This window comes from Aulonocara sp. 'chitande type north' Nkhata Bay, linkage group LG6, assembly GCF_057382095.1.
Source record: "Aulonocara sp. 'chitande type north' Nkhata Bay isolate Kocher_YH1m ecotype deep benthic linkage group LG6, A_spYH_male_GT1.1, whole genome shotgun sequence".
In the NCBI taxonomy this organism is placed as follows: Eukaryota; Metazoa; Chordata; class Actinopteri; order Cichliformes; family Cichlidae; genus Aulonocara; species Aulonocara sp. 'chitande type north' Nkhata Bay.
This window is the reverse complement of record NC_141349.1, coordinates 40,946,212-40,959,295: the sequence shown is the minus strand read 5'-3', so window position 1 is coordinate 40,959,295 and position 13,084 is coordinate 40,946,212. Positions and strand designations below refer to the sequence as shown.

At 40.0% G+C, this 13,084-nt stretch overlaps 1 protein-coding gene and 1 pseudogene across 1 annotated transcript; one reads left to right on the top strand and one right to left on the bottom strand.

Moving 5' to 3' along the window:
* The first annotated feature begins 228 nt into the window (after positions 1-228).
* Positions 229-2,123, top strand: LOC147328535 (uncharacterized). The gene is made up of 3 exons (XM_086297710.1): positions 229-297; positions 599-696; positions 815-2,123. The coding sequence occupies exons 1-3, from the start codon at positions 229-231 to the stop codon at positions 2,121-2,123; spliced, it is 1,476 nt and encodes a 491-aa protein (XP_086153836.1).
* A 4,570-nt stretch (positions 2,124-6,693) lies between these two features.
* Positions 6,694-8,291, bottom strand: LOC147328534 (uncharacterized; annotated as a pseudogene).
* Positions 8,292-13,084: the final 4,793 nt, after the last annotated feature.

Sequence of the window (13,084 nt, the reverse complement as noted above, 5' to 3'; positions counted from 1 at the left end):
CCTCCGCCAACGTAACAGAAAACTGAACCTGCCCCACAGGTTCGATGAGTGTGCGCAGCACGTGCACGTTTGCGCGCACTCATCGAACGTCAGCTTTGTGACCTATGAAGAACCCGAGAATTCAAACTGTAGACAGACTTTTGGCGTGAAGAAGCTTCAGCGGACAATCAAATACTTGGAAATGATTAGAAAAACGTGCAGTTTGCAATTGTGCTAAACGGTAAAGACATGACAGAATTTAGTGAAGTGAACAGAAGGAAATCTGTGGAAATCGTTTCGTTGCTTCAACCGGATAAGGTAAAAAATAAATGAATAAATGAATAAATAAAAAAAACATTTCTGGATAAATTACTTTTATTCCTGATAAAATAACCTTCAGTACATTGCTCTATCAAATAATATGTGAAGTCAAATTGTTAATATACTGTATATTGTTAGTGTGACATATCACACATATATTTTTGTCTTATCAGTTGTTGGATTTCATTAGTGAACTGCAGTGCAAAGCATTTAACAGTGACGATTTTAAAATCCCATTGCAGAACATTTTGTTATTGTGTCAAAGATTTCTAAAAACCTGACTGCCTTTTCTTTCTAGATGTTGGAATTGGATTGCAGGCATTTGAAATTGCCTCTTCTGACGCTGGAAAATCTTGGAAAAATCATCACCCCCTATGTGAAAGATGTTTCAGAGGAGTAAGTCACACATTTAAAGCCATCAAGCTTACAAGCAGCAAAAATGATCACTAATACACACATATACTCTGGTTAAATGTTTGTTTTCTCAACTATTTATCTTTTTTTCATCTTTTAGTCAGTGGGCGTCCTTAGCCGATGGTGACCCTGGATCAAAAGCTGTCATTCTGTTGTCCAACATGTGCCATGCGATTATAGAAGAAATTAGCGCCTTGGTCCTGGAGGTTGTAGAACCTCAGGTTCTTGCCAAGGGGCACAATCATGCATGTGGAGATAAGGTAAGTTTGCAGGATGGCTGCAGCTGCTGCAGAGTAACAGAAAATAATATTCAAGCCAGCTTCAGAAACACCCTTCATCACTGTTTTGGTGAAGCCCTGTCCACGGCACAAGGTAAGTCCCACAACTTGGATATATTAGTAAAGCTGTTTTCAGCAGAAATTACTAAAAGAGTCAACACGTCGCTGGCTCGTATCACAGGGCCAGCTCCTACCCCACAAACCCATGACTCAGTGACAGGTATGAGCATTATACAAATGGTGTATAATGTGACTGAGAGTTTTAAATGCATCTTGAATGTCAGCAGAAAAATCACAGACAAGGCATCTGACAGCATGACATGCTCAGACTCTAACTGTAAGCAGACCTGCTGTCTAGATGTGGAGGAGGAGGAAGATGCAGAAATCCCACAAATAAGTGACTGTTCCTTAGAGAATTCATTGTGCACGGATAATCTGAGTCCTCCTCCAACTCCAGAGCTCCCTAAGTATTCAGAAACATTTGTCCCTTCAGCATTGATTTTAGCCTACCAGGAGAATTCTTCACCAAGTCTGGAGTCTCCTGACTGTCCAGTCAACATGACCTTTCTTACTGTGCTTCTTGCTAAGTTAGTCGACCATATTGCATCAAAAACCAGAACATCCATACTAAACGTGGACCTGATTCAATTAATGGGTGGTGTAACAATGAGGGCTGAAAAAGAACTGGATTCCATTCCCCCACCAAGTGTTGAAAACCTGCACATCCCCATCTATAAAAAGCTGTGCAAGGAGTTTGGATCCAAATACTTGTTGCAGGCTGCCATGGAATCTGGTGACGAAGCATTTGAGATTGCTGTTTCAGAGGTTTTAGTGTCACAGCTCCAGAAATCTTTAGTAAGGTCAAAGAATTCTGGGATGATATGGAGAGTTGTCAAGGATGGTAAACTTTCTCCAGTGCGTGAGATTCCAACACCAGAGTCCCCCAGTGAAGAAAGTAATGAACAAAAAATACCCCTGCCTTCAAGCACATCACCAGCCAGTACTCTCAAGAAGAGTACTGGCTGGTTTTCTCGTCTTTTCAACACGCTCAATAGAGCCCTGGACAGTGACATTCACAGACTTGACTATACAGTGACAAACCCACCCGTCTGGACAAACCCTGTTCTGTAATTTCTATCTTGAAAACTGATCTGAGGCTCATTTCTCAAGATAAGAAAAAATGCAATGTAGGGCTTGTTAACTCATTCACTGCCAGCCATTGGCAGTGAATGAGTTAAACCCATTGACTCATTCACTGCCATTGACGGCTATAGACGTCAATGGCAGTGAATGAGTTAAAATACCTCTTAGAAAGTTAAGTTAACAAAGGAGATCTGGAATTTTAAAAAGACCTACAAACAATCATCTTTTCAAAAGTTGGGACATGTGCAACTATTTAAAAATAGTGCACAGATAATGATTTTTGGACACATAAGCTGTAATCTTAAATGTAATACATTGGATAATTGAAAAAATGCTAATTTGCTTTCCTCAAAACACAAGGTAAGACAAGAGTACACTCACCATGTGTCTGTCACTGGCCAGTTGTTAATGTCTGACTGTGTCCATCCTAAATTAGCTCAGCTTGTTTAAACTAGTGTCCAGAATACTTTTGTGATCTGAATGAATGTACCAACTTTTTGGAAAGATGGTTCTCTTTTCCATCACCCCCAACCGGTCGCGGCAGATGGCCCCGCCCCTTCCTGAACCTGGTTCTGCCGGTTTCTTCCTGTTAAAAGGGAGTTTTTCCTTCCCGCTGTCGCCACGTGCTTGTTCATAGGGGATCATCTGATTGTTGGAGGGCTTTTTTGTAGGGTCTTTGCCTATGGTGCTATATCTCTATAACATCGTACTGAATTCTAAGCACCATAGTGGTTCTGTGGGTGATCATCAGAGGAAGGTTTAGGAGTATTTTGCTCCCTCAGCCGCTCTCTGGGGTTTATCCTGTGTTCTTGGCTTTCCTCCAGATTCTCCTATTGGAAATTCCAAATTTATTACAAAAAACAATTGGAAAATAAAAGACAACAACAACTGAAAAATAACTTGGATCTGTTTTTTTCTTTCTGACTATTTTTAAAGCTTTTAGGCTGCATGTTTTAATTACTGTGAGGATAGGCTCTGATTTCAGTGGAGATTCAGTTTGCTCAGCATCACAAACATGCTTGTAGACGTTTTTTTTCACCATTTCACAATTATTCTGTTTGTTGTTAATTTAAAAAGTAAATAATAATCTAACAGTTATAGCAGTATTGTGCAAAAGTCTTGAACTACCCCATTTTTTAATAGCAACATAAACACACATACATAGTTACAATGCTATTATGATACATTGTGAGACACCATTGTGATCTGACATTCCATCCTATACTATGACATTGTCTTTGGTGCTCAGCTGAACTGTCAATGGTACACGATTGAGGAATTTATATAAAAATATTTGCTTATAACTTATAAATGTTGGCACTCACAGTGGCCTAGGCATTGTTTAGTTAAAGTTTCATCTAGATTGGGTCACTTGTCTTGGAGGAAATAGGGAACATACAAACATATAAGGCTAAAATATGTTTTGAGACTACAGACAGAATTTTTGGGTCGAGAATTGCTTTAAAAGCTTTTTTAATAGTAAAAGACGACATGGTTTAGTCAAACAGTTTTGTAAGGATTATAACTAAACACTAGATGGAGACAAACACAAACTGAACTATATGCCAGACACTGGTTTTATTAAAGTAAATGAAATTTAATACCGCGAAACTTCACATTTATTTGTTAACTAAAACACGGTTTAATTAGTGTCTAAACAACCTTAAAGTTTTGCAATGAGTTTTGGAAAAGAAGACAGCAAGATGGCTAAGGGTGGCAACCTTTAATCATTTACAGAATTGGACATTTTTCAACAACTTTTCTTAATTTGAAAATAAAAATCAACCCATTATGAACAATATTTATGCTAATAACATATAATGTACTTTATGTAACTGCCACTGAAGGATGTCAGAGAGGAATACCTCAGGATCTTCCAAACTCCAGGGACGCGTGCCAAAGCTCTGATGAAGATGATGGTATGACAGAGTTCAGACAGCAGTTCTGATAATAAGAATGTCTAATACACGTCTTCCTGCAGACAATGTTCCCTCTAACTTTTCATGTGTCTGAGCAAACACACAAACTCCCTGAGCGGTTGATGGACCTGATGGGCCTGGGTCAGGGCTCATGCATTGTTCTTGGGTTTAATGAATATTATAATTTCTATCTGACTATGTGGATTGTTTATTGTTGTTGTTGGTGTGATCTGCTCCTGGTCCCTTGTTTCCCTGTCTCTGTGTTTGGGTGTGTGTGTTGCGGTGTGTGAGTTTTGCTGCCATACCAGGCCTGGAGAGTCTTCAGCCTTTGAGCCAGCCACACCTGGTGTAATCAGCCACCTGTTGCCGATCGTCAAGGAAACACTACTCAAGAGAGGATCGGAGAGGCAGCCAGCGCGGGATTGTTAAACTAGGAACATAGTCAGTGCTCCTGCTCACAGTTACTGTGGTCGCTGAACTTCTCCTGTTGGAATGGTTAAAGTGTTTTTGTCGGCCGGTGGATGGGACGGTACTCACTGTGGACTCTCTCGTTTCCAGGTGGATTGTGGAAACGTGTGGCGGGAGCAGCACACTGTTGTACAAAGGCACCGAGGAGGACTAAACACTTACCACAGATCACGGCACGGGGATTAGGAACGAGCGCTCAGAGAACACAGACGCTGTGGATTGTTGGCACTGTTTTATAGTTTCTTTACATTGTAAATAAACGCACCATCTCCATTCAGAAAGTCCTGCATTTGGGTCCTACTTTCCCCGCACTGTGACAGGACCACTGTGAGCAACATCACACGTGTGCACTGTGGTCTCGCCAGCATCGCATCCATGCAAGTTACATAGTTTATCAAAAGAATCAAATTACAGCATTTACATTTCTGTTAGAATGTTTTAATTAAGTTCTTTAGCCCACTGACAGTGAAAATGACAAAGGTCTTCTTCATGACCTGTAGTATGTTAATGCTATTGGAAGTATAAATATTTAATTTTAGCTAAGGCAAAACATGAACTGCCAACCAAACCAACTATAAACTCCAATTTTGAAAACACAATTAACATTTTTAATGTAAAGCTCTGACTTGTATTATGAGTATGAGCCAGTGTGTGAAGCTCCTGCTGTGGTCTGTGGGAGAGTCCTGTAACTCTTTGTCTGCAAAATACAGTAAGTAATGACATGATTATTTGCATTTCTACTACTCATAAAGTAGCGACAGTATTTAATGATCAATATCCATAAATGAAATTTATAAATAAATGACACTAGATGAGCACAAATCCAACTGAGAACTTAAATTTCACCTTATTTTTCCTGTGTGTCCTTCTCACTTCTCCAGTGGCTGCACTTTGTTGTTCCTGTTCTGGAGGAATTGAGACATGTGCACCTTTTAGAGATAAAATTTTGTTCACATTAAAACTTTCACATTTACATAGTGACATGTGTACTGTTGCACAAGCATGTGATACTGTGAAAATTCAATTAACTCTGCAGAATATATAATTACACAGTTTTTTCACCTTAATTTTCCCGTCTGCCCTTCTCACGTGGTTGTATGCATCGTCCAAGTTGATGGCCTCATCTGCTTGCAGGTTTGACTTTATGCGCATCAGCAGGTCCAAATGGTCCACTTCAAGACGATTCCTGGAATCTGTTTTCATACGATTCATTAAACCAGGGGTGTCAAACTCAAATACACAGTGGGCCAAAATTCAAAACTGGAACAAAGTCGCGGGCTAACGTTAATATTTATTGAAATATATTTATTCCTCCAGATATAAGAATGAATCTTTTCTTATGGACTCAAACACGTTTTGCTGAAAAACTGAATATGGAACAAGCAAAGCTTAATACTAAACAATATATATATTAGCTGTATAATACCAGTAGGCCAGCTCTGATAGTAATTTGGTATGGCTTCGCGGGCCAAATGTAAGTAGGCTGTGGGCCAAATTTGGCCCGCGGGCCAGAGTTTGACACCTATGCATTAAACTAAAGCCTCTTTCCGAAGGGCCAGCTCTGTTCTAGGATGCCCTCTGGACCCAGTGGAGGTGGTGAGTGACAGGAGAACGGCGGCTAAGCTGTCATCCCTGATGGACAACGTCTCCCACCCCATGCAGCAGACTGTGACAGCACTGAGCAGCTCCTTCAGTGGGAGACTGCGGCACCCACGGTGTGGGACGGAGAGATTTCGCAGGTCTTTCCTCCCCACTGCTGTCAGACTCCATAATAAAGACTTTAACTGATCAAGCACACACATCCATACATATGCAATAATACTAAGTGCAATAATCCTTTCTGTCATCGTTGTATTTTTACTCAGTTGTATATAGTATTTGTATTTGTATTCTATTTTTATCTTATTGTATATTTATTTTATTTTATTCTACTGTATATAGTATTTTATTTTATTCTATTCTGTACAGTTGTGTACTGTATTTATTCTTATTGTATTCTAATTTTTGCCTCATAACTTTTGCACTGTCCACTCCTGCTGTGACAAAACAAATTTCCCACGTGTGGGACTAATAAAGGTTATCTTATCTTATCTTATCTTATCTTTCGCAATCTGCACTGGATGCTTGAAATGTAGCACAAATCTACAAGCTGTGAGATGTGTTTTAGCTCTTTACATTTTAGTGTTGCAGCCACCATATCTGAGAATGTGCTGATTGACCTGAGTTTAAGTTTTTGCCTCATTATGTACTTGAATTCAGCATATTCACTGTCACTGACCTCCACAAAATGTGGGTGGTGGAGAATTGCCTCATACTTCTTTGCCAGTGTGGCAATGTCTGCTGCTCCATACTCAGAGCTGATGTCTGAGCTCAATGCCTCAATGTCAAATGCAAACCACTCCATTAATTTATCCTCTGAAAAACGAGCACCCAAGTGATCGTAGAGGTTACGAATCAAACGAGTAATCTCACCGGTACTGATGAGGCCCTCATTGCCTCTCTGACACGGTCACTCCACTTAACATCCTTTACCTCTGTTGAGTATTGGGAACGCAACTTCACAATCTTTGCTCTTGCAAAGCAGAGCTCTTCCATCACAGTCAGGTTGCATTTTTGAAAAGAAAGACAGGTCTGCCAGCTCACGCAAAACATCTCAGAGAGCGGTAAGAGTAACCTTGACGTTTGAATTGGTTACCTTTTTGTAACAGTAACTTGCCACTGGATCTCTTTTATCACTGGATTCTGTCTTGCAGTAGACAGCCATCGCACTTTGTACAGAGGCCTGAATGACTTTGACAGTGTATCCTCATCAAGAATCTTTGCTAGGTCTTCTGATTTTCTCCTGTTTACTGTGGATCTAGAGAAAGTGAAATGAACTGTTCCACATCACGCATCAAAGGTACATCTTTCGACGCATCATCAAAGTCCTCTCTATGGACCACACAGTGTTGTTCAGTGAGTTGTGGTATTTGCCGATTTAATAAAGCTGCAAATCCGTTGTGCTTTCCTCGCATTACTGAGGCACCATCAGAGGTCAGCATCACCATTCTCTGCATGTCTAGTTCATGCTTGGTGTAAAACTGAGTTATTGCCTGCACATTATCCTGAAAGGTGCATGTTGTCAGCTGGATGATGCCACCAAACAGTTTTATAGTTGACGTTATTTTCCTCCCTGTATTTAATATACAGGACTAGCATTCTGTGCACTGTTATGTCTGTGCTCTCATCTATGATCAGGGTGTGCCAAGGTGCATTTTTAACTTTATACATCATCTCATTCTGCACTGTTTGATTCATTGAATTCACAAACTCAAAGGCATCATTTTTGCTTCGCCAGCTTTCTGGTATACTCATATACTTTGCCATGTGATTGTGAATTTGTTGAACCGATAGCATAGAATAATTCATGTTGATGGCATGTAGTAGAATATTGTTGATGAGAACTTTAACTTGCTCGGGGTTGGATTTCTTTACAGCTTGTTCCTGTTCTCTCGGTCTTTGGCGCTCTCCTCCAACAATGTACCCCATCCCCATCTTACACTTCTAACTGCTTTCTAATGACTTTTGTGCTGTCCACACTTTCCCCCCGAAAACTCGCTTGCTATTTTGGCCTCGCAACATGTTTTGCAGAGCGGGCCTTTCTCGCTCGAAAAAGAAAAAAATCTCACCCAGTTTTTTCTTCTGTTTGCAAAACCATCTTAAAAGAATTGCATTGCTTTTTTACTTTGGCTTGGTGAGGGCATGTGCCACTGCCTCTTCGTTTTGCCATTATTATAAAAGGTCAACATAAGCACCACATCGGCCACACCACTTACCTAGCTAAAACACCGGTGGCGGCACATAAAGATGCTACCGCGGTAAAGTGAGCCGTCATTTCCTTAAATTTCCTTGCGCTTTTACACCAGTCTTTACGGTAGCGCCTTTTCGCTTTATGTGCCGATTGAAGCCTATACCCGCGCGCACGTGCGCGCGCGCGAACAGTCGCGCGCGCATGCGCGCACACAAATTACAATGAAACAGCCCGATACAGTCAATACAATTATGGAAATGTCAGAAATTCATGAAAAATCATCCTGAGTAGTTGAGGTCCAACTTTCAACACATCCCTCCTCCGGGACACCTACTGTACCTGTGTGCCAAGTTTCAGCCAGATTTACTGTAAAATTCCTCAGAAATTAAAGGACATTTATATGCAATTCAATACAGCCAATACACTAGAATTATGTCAATTTTCAAAAATTCATGAAAAATCATCCTGAGTAGTTGAGGTCCAACTTTCAACACATCCCTCCTCTGGGACACCTACTGTACCTGTGTGCCAAGTTTCAGCCAGATTTACTGTAGAATTCCTCAGAAATTAAAGGGTACTTATATCCAATGCAATATAGCCAATACAATAGAATTATGTCAATTTTCAAAAATTCATTAAAAATCATCCTGAGTAGTTGAGGTTTCAACCCTTTTTCTAGTCAGTGGGTGTGTGGGCAGACAACTCTGGCTTGTCACCCAGTTGGATTTCCTGGTATTTGTAAGATGGCACTATCTACAAATCAGGACACATTAACTATGATATTTAAAAAATGACATGATGACATAGTCCTTGGTCAGTTTACCAAGCATTTCTCAGTTTTGTTCTTTATAGTTCTGTTCATCATATCATTGTTTGTGAGTCCTGGATTATTTGATGATATGTTTACATTATGTATTCTTTTGTTTTCAGTTCCATATTGCTTTTAAGTGTAGTTCTTTTTCAGCATTCCACAAGTGGATGGAAGACTTGTGAAAACACTCTAGTGTTAAAGCCAGTCTTGTCTTCATGTCTGTTTATGGTTTTGTCTGTGTCAAGCTCGTGTATCTTAGGTCTGTGTTTTAGTTTGGTGGCCTCTTGTCTCTTTCTTGTGTTGAGTCTTACGTCCACTGTCTTCTTATTCCCAATGTATCCCTGCTGTGTTACACAGCTGTCTCCAATTCCCCTAATCGCCATCCTATTTATACATTTTGCCAATCTCCCGGTCTGAAGTACTCGATTCTATTCTATTCTATTTATACAGGGAGTGCAGAATTATTAGGCAAGTTGTATTTTTGAGGAATAATTTTATTATTGAACAACAACCATGTTCTCAATGAACCCAAAAAACTCATTAATATCAAAGCTGAATGTTTGTGGAAGTAGTTTTTAGTTTGTTTTTAGTTTTAGCTATTTTAGGGGGATATCTGTGTGTGCAGGTGACTATTACTGTGCATAATTATTAGGCAACTTAACAAAAAACAAATATATACCCATTTCAATGATTTATTTTTACCAGTGAAACCAATATAACATCTCCACATTCACAAATATACATTTCTGACATTCAAAAACAAAACAAAAACAAATCAGCGACCAATATAGCCACCTTTCTTTGCAAGGACACTCAAAAGCCTGCCATCCATGGATTCTGTCAGTGTTTTGATCTGTTCACCATCAACATTGCGTGCAGCAGCAACCACAGCCTCCCAGACACTGTTCAGAGAGGTGTACTGTTTTCCCTCCTTGTAAATCTCACATTTGATGATGGACCACAGGTTCTCAATGGGGTTCAGATCAGGTGAACAAGGAGGCCATGTCATTAGTTTTTCTTCTTTTATACCTTTCTTGCCAGCCACGCTGTGGAGTACTTGGACGCGTGTGATGGAGCATTGTCCTGCATGAAAATCATGTTTTTCTTGAAGGATGCAGACTTCTTCCTGTACCACTGCTTGAAGAAGGTGTCTTCCAGAAACTGGCAGTAGGACTGGGAGTTGAGCTTGACTCCATCCTCAACCCGAAAAGGCCCCACAAGCTCATCTTTGATGATACCAGCCCAAACCAGTACTCCACCTCCACCTTGCTGGCGTCTGAGTCGGACTGGAGCTCTCTGCCCTTTACCAATCCAGCCACGGGCCCATCCATCTGGCCCATCAAGACTCACTCTCATTTCATCAGTCCATAAAACCTTAGAAAAACCAGTCTTGAGATATTTCTTGGCCCAGTCTTGACGTTTCAGCTTGTGTGTCTTGTTCAGTGGTGGTCGTCTTTCAGCCTTTCTTACCTTGGCCATGTCTCTGAGTATTGCACACCTTGTGCTTTTGGGCACTCCAGTGATGTTGCAGCTCTGAAATATGGCCAAACTGGTGGCAAGTGGCATCTTGGCAGCTGCACGCTTGACTTTTCTCAGTTCATGGGCAGTTATTTTGCGCCTTGGTTTTTCCACACGCTTCTTGCGACCCTGTTGACTGTTTTGAATGAAACGCTTGATTGTTCGATGATCACGCTTCAGAAGCTTTGCAATTTTGAGACTGCTGCATCCCTCTGCAAGATATCTCACTATTTTTGACTTTTCTAAGCCTGTCAAGTCCTTCTTTTGACCCGTTTTGCCAGCCTAGGCTTATTGCAGCACAAATAAGGGAAGATTCAGGGGCACCTGATCCACTATAACTGTATTATTTGTCAAAACTGAGGGTGTTAATGCTAATCTCAAAAGCAGAGATGGGTGTTTGTCTTCTGAATTAATTTAGAATAGAATAGAATTCAACTTTATTGTCATTGCACATGTCACAGGTACAAGGCAAGAAAATGCAGTTTGCATCCATCCAGAAGTGCTTTAGCCATGATATAGATATATTAGAATATATATTAGCAATAATATAGGTATGTAAGTATATTACAGAAATGGGTCTATTATGGTATGTTACAATGTACACGGTATGAAGGTATGTTATGAATATGCTATAACTATAAGTATAGTTACAGGCTGTAGTGAGTACAAACTATGTACAGGCTATGAACAGGATATAAATATAAAAAACTATACAGAATATGAAATAAAAAAAACTATACAGAATATGAGATATACAGCTATACAGAAATGTGAACTATGCAGATTATAAACAGTTGTAGAATTAAAAATGATCGTATTGTACAGAATGATGTGAGCTGCATCCACAGAAGAGAGGTCTAAGAGATGAAGACTCTGATTACCGTTCAACCTTAAAATTCTATAGGAACCACAAGTACACCTAATATTCCAAAATTAAAATCTGGATTTCAGAGCGAGTCAGTGAAGAAAAGCAAATATGCTGTCTCTTTATAGTCACTGTCATGACTCTCTCAGCAGCACTTTTGATCCATCAATATTAAACAATTATTGATGCAGCAGATTGAGATGAAACCTGGCCCAGAGGTACAGTAGGTGTCCCAGAGAAGGAATCTGTTGAAAGTTGGACCTCAACTACTCAGGATGATTTTTAATGAATTTTTGAAAATTGACATAATTATATTGTATTGACTGTATTGAATTGAATATAAGTTTCCTTTAATTTCTGACAAATTCTACAGTAAATCTGGATGAAACTTGGCACACAGGTACAGTAGGTGTCCCAGAGAAGGGATGTGTTGAAAGTTGGACATCAACTACTCAGGACGATTTTTAATGAATTTTTATACAAAGCGAAAAGGCGCTACCGTAAAGACTGGTGTAAAAGCGCAAGGAAATTTATGCTGCGGATAGGAGGCGGCTGGCTTGACCGCGGCTCACAAATGACGGCTCACTTTACCGCGGTAAGATGCTGTCATAGCCCGTCAATGACTTTGATTAGCTGCGTACATACGTATGCGAATCGCATCCTTGGCTGGAGCAGCCAGTCACCCGTCACTCACTGACTCGCACTGCAAAATAGTACAGAATGAATTGTTATGTGTTCATTTTATTGTCGATTCAGTGCAGATTTTCTGTGCGTGGAGACTGTGTCAGCCGTGCGCAACTGAGCGCGTGGGCAACGTAAAGGGAGCAGTGCCTGGAGACATCTTTTGTGGCATCTAGATGATATCAGAAGTGGTGTGGATTTTATTCTTTTAACAGTTGCTAACTTGGCCCATGTTTATTCTGATATTAGCTTTGATTAGCATTTTCTGTTAACCTAGAAGTCATTTGGATGATGTCCATCAGCATGAATGTTCTCATCTGCCAAGAAATCTGCTCCAAACGCAAGTGCTGCCTTCCTCTACCCGTACCTGAGTTGTTTGTTGACCTTCTTTGTTAAATCTGTGAAATGCTGAAACTACAAATAAACTAGTGCACTTTTTTGTTCCTCGCATTCCTCTATCTTTGAGTCAAATGTTTAGTGCTGTTTGTACTTAGTTCTGGAGCTGTCAGTAAGAAACTAACATGGTGACTCATTACGGGTCAGCGAACTTTATAGACATTTACACTTAGGAGTGTACTCACTTTTGTTGCCAGCGATTTAGGCAATAATGGCTGTGTGTTGAGTTATTTAGAGGGGACAGCAAATTTACAATGTTGTACAAGCTGTACACTGACTACTTTACATTGTATCAAAGTGTCATATCTTCAATTGTCCCATGAAAAGATATAACAAAATATTTTAAAAAATGTGAGGGGTGTTCTCACTTTTGTGAGATACTGTATATATAATGTTTATCTGGTTAAATTCAGTATAGTTCCTACAACAGTTTTCATTATAAAATATGTTCATCTACAACCCTTAATATATGTGTGTGTGTGTGTGTGTGTGTGTGTGTGT

Bases quoted from the DNA above. Each gene is read 5' to 3' on its own strand.
- LOC147328535 (XM_086297710.1), top strand. From the start codon at position 229: ATGACAGAATTTAGTGAAGTGAACAGAAGGAAATCTGTGGAAATCGTT. The intron at 298-598 runs GTAAAAAATAAA...TTTTCTTTCTAG, and splicing joins CGTTGCTTCAACCGGATAAG to ATGTTGGAATTGGATTGCAG. The intron at 697-814 runs GTAAGTCACACA...TTCATCTTTTAG, and splicing joins GTGAAAGATGTTTCAGAGGA to TCAGTGGGCGTCCTTAGCCG.